This window comes from Atta colombica, unplaced genomic scaffold (genome assembly GCF_001594045.1).
Source record: "Atta colombica isolate Treedump-2 unplaced genomic scaffold, Acol1.0 scaffold38, whole genome shotgun sequence".
NCBI classification, from domain to species: domain Eukaryota; kingdom Metazoa; phylum Arthropoda; class Insecta; order Hymenoptera; family Formicidae; genus Atta; species Atta colombica.
The window spans coordinates 647,961-653,921 of record NW_017259490.1 but is presented as its reverse complement, the minus strand read 5'-3'; the positions used below and the strand labels follow the sequence as shown (position 1 = coordinate 653,921).

Below are 5,961 nucleotides of genomic sequence, written 5' to 3'. Positions count from 1 at the left end.
TAATAATAATAATAATAATAATAATAATAATAATAATAATAATAATATAGCATGAATTATATTATATTAATAAATAAAAATAATTAATTTTGTTGATTAGAAGGAAATAAAAACGATCATTGATGCACACATGGAATGCGATTAATTTCAATTCTTGTCAACTTCTTATGAAACAGTAGCTGTCCGTTCTAAGGAATCGTTAAAGAGCAAAAGGAAGAAGGTACTAAACAGACAGTATGCGCAGAACAGGCGCCACTGTCTCGGCACGAGCGCATTGATATCATTGGAACACGAAGCACGATCATTCAAGCGCCTGCTATATCCTATTATACGTTAATGATGAGTCGGCTAACTGACTTGTAATGGCACACGCTGTACATCATTACGCATCGTAACCACAATATTTATGACGTCGCTGATATGGAAAAGTAAAAGTTCTAGTAAACATCAACTAAAAGTAATATAATATCAATATATTCACATTTAATAATGTAACTGTTATGTAATGTATGTGCAAATGTTTAGGAAATGTTCGAATTAAAATACATCCTGAGTATTTATAACACTGAAAATGTGCTTATATCTAATGAGAAGCAATAAATTCTATCAATAACATTTTATTTGTATTTCATATCAAACAATCATATACCATAAATTAAGAATATACTTAATTAAACTTAAAAAAATTCTTAAAGAAAATAAAACTAATAATAAAAAATTTTAGTGAGACCCAAGAATCCATATGTTTCTTCAACACAAAAATATGTGTTTCTGTTATGGGTTAATATTTTTAATTTCTTATTTAACAATGGTGAACAATTATTGTAAAAGAGCAGAAAATATTTTTATAACAAATAAAAAGTATGTCAATAAATATCAAAAATTGATTACTAGAAAGAGAGCTGTATCAAAGGGGGAAAATGTAAGTGCAATGTTCATTTTTGATATATGAATAATTGGGAGCGCGAGATGTTAAGCCAAGATAAAAGAGCAAATCTATATACCACATGTTTAATTTGACCGTACCTTGCATCCCTGTCGAATATCCCGATGATTAGCCAGCATCATCGCTCTGCTTGAAATGCTATTAAAACTCGCATAAGCCTAAAGCCGCCACAGTTGCGCTCGCTGAAAGCCCGGGCTTATTATATGCATGGATAGCTGAGCATCCGGATAATAGCAGTCCCATTCGCTTTGAATAATTTGCTGGCATTCCGAAGTCCAGCGCTAACCGACGAGACCTTCCTCGAGCGTTCTCTCCCCTATTACCTTGTCCAGAAAACTTCCGATTCTCGACGCACATCGTTATTAAGAGTAGTTCGTAATTAGCTGCCACTAATAACTCACATGTACTTGTGCACTTTATACGCATACACATAGGAACTATGAACGAGAACGAAAGGGAAAGAGGGAAGGAAAGGTGAAGACGGATGCACGAGCAGGCGACCCTCCCCAAGAATGCCATTGTGCTTTACAATATCCACAAGCTATGAGCAAGGTTATTAAAGGGCTGAGGTCGCGTCTAAGGTTAAGGGAAAAGACGGCTGTGACCGCGAAGCCTTTAGAAAGAGAAAGAGCTTTCTTTTCGCACACGAATCACATACAATCTACGCTTGCTCGTGCTTGTACTCTACGCTCCTGCACGCAAGCTGTGTATACGCTTTCATACGGGGACGTTGAAAATATGCGAGCTGAGATCAAAGCTCGAGATTCGAGCCTAACCAGGAAGGATGGCCCCGTACACGTGTTCTATGGGGATGGTTTGGTGAAAATGTGTTTTATAAGACCAACAAGTCCGAAGAGTCAGGTACTTTCGCACCTACTCAAGGGACGAAGAGACGAGAAAATGAATGTCATTCTATAGCCGGCTGCGCTCGCAAATTCATGATTATCTGCATTAAAACACATGTTTAAAATGAATAAGGAGGCAACGTGAGGGATAATAGAATGCTTATTTGATGCTTGTTTGATGTGGTGTTTTCACGAGGAAAATACAAGTTGTAAGAAAGCTTTTGCACACGTTTCAGACTTTTCTCTGTTGTTTACTGATGCGTATGCGTTGCAATTTTTGTCAATTAATGTTAGGTTTGAATGTTCTCGATTAGAGCTAGCTTAGAGCTTGCAGATTTCTCGAGTAAACAGGCTATCGATTCGTGCAATAAATAATGCTTTTGCTAGCGTATCGCGAGCAATGCTTCAATTGGAGCGTTCACGCTCCAAGAAGCAGACCTGATAACGATGAAAAATGTCTCGACTTTTTAAACGTATAGATACACGCTAACGGAATACGAGATCTGTGCATGCGGTTATAGTCTCGTAAATTGATCGCTTCGTGCGCGACATACGACGAGAATATAAATTTCTCCGAACAAACAAAAATCATATAATAACTGCAATAAACTTTCGCATGTTCGAACCGCTTCAGTATAAAATTGCTATCTTTTCATTCGTATTTATTAACCATTAACCATTGATATAAATCGTTATGTTAGACATGCTAAGATAATCTTTAAAAACAAGCAGAATTTGATCAAGAAAGGAATATTCAACTAAATGTTCAGGATTTGCGTTCTAAAAGTTTTTTAAATTTGCACTAGATGTTCACGCAATATTATTTTCCTATTTTTATTTAGAAGATAATGTTTGTCAATATTTTGAGAAATTTCAAGAAAATATAATAGATTAAAATTAAATGAATGCTTGATATAAGAATCTCAAAACAAAAATAAAAAATCAAGAAGGCTAAAATTTCACAATTATATATAATATAATTTATTTTTAAACTTTCGTAAATGAAATCATCGAAATTAATCCTAAAATGTTATCGATATGTAAATTTTGTGAACAACTAGGTCACATTGAACGCTATGCTTTCAGTTATCATTAGGAGGCCCAATCTATCATATTAACAAGTTTTTAAAAATTCTATCTGTTATCTCTCTCAAGACCTGCTGGGTTAGTAATATAACAGAAAATGTGAAACAGTTAAATGATTTTAATTTTTAAATAGTTTTGTGTTAATATATACATTTATTTAAGTGTAAGGAGACATAAAATTAGAAATTACATACTCCACATCAAGATTAAATTAGTAATGTGTTCATTCTCTCTTTTCTTTTAAGTTATTAATTATTAATTATTAATTATTAATTATTAAATTATTTGTATTTATAATAATCTAAATTATAAATATTTTGTCATTAAAAATCTGAAATACATAAAGAACTGTTTTACATTAATTATAAGTGTGACCTATTTCTTTATACGTAAAATTCATAACAATATCATTTAATGATAGCATTCAAGGAGAGCATTCTGAGAGAAAAGAAAAAATATAATAGATTATATAAAATTAAATGAATACTTAAAACAATTTAGAACAGAATACAAAAGTCATAAAGACTAAAGCTTCGAAATTACATATGTAGCTAATGTGATTCATTACTTTTAAATACGAAGCGCCATTATGGTCTGAATGTTAAGATGTTGAACTATTATATATATTCATTTAAATGAATTAATTTCAGAAATGATAATTGCGTGCCGATATGGTTGTCGGACTTTCAACGCAATCAATCTGAAATATTAGTAATCTTCCCAAATTTTCCAAATTTAATCTTTAAAAAACTGTAATAAACTTATTGCGAAAAATATTGCCTCGGCCAGGAGTCGAATCCGGATCTCTTGCATTCCGTGCGAGATGTGATTCACTTCTGAGCTTTCGTGATAAAATTCTCGAAATATCGAAGAGCGATATAAAATTAAATAAAAAGATTTCAACGTGAACATAATTCTCTTCATGTGATTTTTTTCTTAAATGTGATTTTTCCTTATTTTTACAACATAAAACTCATACGTTGAATTTCGCGATAGGAAGAACTAAAGTAACTGAGACGCTCGTGTCAGCAGGTACATTATGTCACATGCTATCGTATATTCATTAGATTGAGTGAACACTGACCTTGCGAAGAAGGCCGCGGCTGCGCTGGCCTGCGCCGGCGTCCCGGGCACCCCGCTCACATTGTATGAGTACTTGGTCTCCTGATACACCTGATACATGTTCGGCGACTTCGAATGTGACGATCTGTGATAATAATGATCGCCGCTGTGATGACTCTTCTCCGTCTGCTGCTGACCGATCTTGGCCAGGCTATAACTCTGCGTGGATGAAGACGGCGCCTTGCCGTGACACTTGTCGCCTTTCTCGCACGAGATGGGTCCATGTAGAAGATGCGACTTCTCGTGCGCGGACACCGGTACGGATGTCGGCTGTTTGTCCACGGTACCGTAAGCCTTGAAATCGGCGTAGCCCTTCAGTTCACCGTAGTAACGCAGATTTTCGACTTTGTAACCGTGTCCGACATCGTGGCCCTTGGCCTTGGCCTCGTGCTTGTTGTAACCGACCTCCTGCGTGGTTGACTTCATTCTCTCCGCGCCGCACTTGCCGACCGCTGACTCGCTGCCGCCGTGCAGAGCGATCTTTCCTGATATCTTTTCAATTTTCAGCATGGATCTCTCGCTCGGGCGACCTTGAACTGCGTCGCTGTTACCGCCCCGATTCGACTCCGACCCGGTGCCCTTGTACTTGTCGCACGTTGTTACCTCGCCGTACGAGCCACCGCCACCAACGTCTGGCAAGACATTACCAACGATCCCGCTAGCAACAACGTTGCTACCATCTATTCCACGAGTCTGATAATGTTGCTGATGATGATGGTGATGATGATGATGATGATGATGATGATGATGACCCTTTAAAGATTCGATGTGACACCGGGAATCGCTGTCAATTCTGGTTTCTTGTAACAGGTTTTCCTTGATAATGTTGTTATTATTATTGTTGTTATTGTTATTGCTGCGTATGTCACACGTCTTGTGAAAGAAACGTTGTCGCCCAACCACAGCACGTGTTACTTCTCGCGCGGTCGGCGTGATACTGGCCAGATTAGAGGGCGTCTCGGCGCCATGAGTGCCGGTGTTCCCCCTTCCTGCATTGGAATTACCGCCTCCGCCGCCGCCACTACCACCGCCCTCGCCACTGCTACCTCGTTTGCCTCTCTCCTCCTGCCAAATGATAACGCGACATAGTAGTCGACGTGTAGTACTACGATTCATGCACGTTCCTAACTCGCGACCGTCGCCACATGAGCCAGTCAGAAAACGAAGTATTAATGGTAGAGCGCGATCGAGAACGGTTAACAGTTTCTTCCAAGTCAGCTTTTCGAGGAAAATTGAATTTATTTATAAAAAAGCAGTTATTCGTAATTTACATTAAAATGTACTTTGCATTGTTAGTCTCTGCATTACACTGTTAAATTCATAGTGTCAAATTATATTCAATTTTTGAACTATCTTTAATTATTATTATTATAATTAATTCTATAAGTCACCATTGTACCTAATCATATGAACATACACACTTGTTGTTAATTAAATTAACAACAAGTGTGTATGTTCATATGATTGTTTACTTTAAAACTAATCACAAAAATAGAATTGATTTACTTTTGAAATACAAATGGAGATAATAAAATACTTTTATCAAGGGATTGAGTTATTGCTTTTTAATTGATGTCTAACATGTATTACTTGATGAAGAATTTAATATACTTAAAAATATTATTTACTTCATCAAGCACTGTTAGATATTAAGTAGCACTGTTAGATATTAATTAAAGGAGCAATAATAACTCAATTCCTTGAATTAAGTAACATTTTGTTATTTTTAATTTTCATGTGTGAAAATATAAATCGAAATATAAATCAAACCATTTCTGTGGTTGAATTGCTTATCGTTAGAGCAAAGTAACACGCTCTTGATCATACTATCAAACAAAATTTGATATTTAACAGTATAATTTAAATTCATCAAACAATTCCGTAATAAAAATATCGTATAAAATTTTACGATATAATTATTTTATTATTATTTCAATTTTTATAATATTATTTATAATCGAT

The 5,961-nt window shown here is 35.6% G+C and overlaps 1 protein-coding gene across 1 annotated transcript in view; it reads right to left on the bottom strand.

Annotated features, from left to right (window-relative positions):
* Nucleotides 1–3,879: 3,879 nt before the first annotated feature.
* Nucleotides 3,880–5,961, bottom strand: part of LOC108690837 — a 147,491-nt gene continuing 145,409 nt past the window's right edge. Inside the window, exon 5 of the mRNA XM_018198349.1 lies at nt 3,880–5,064. Coding sequence (XP_018053838.1) covers nt 3,880–5,064 — 1,185 coding nt within the window. The remainder of the gene's footprint in view (nt 5,065–5,961) is intronic.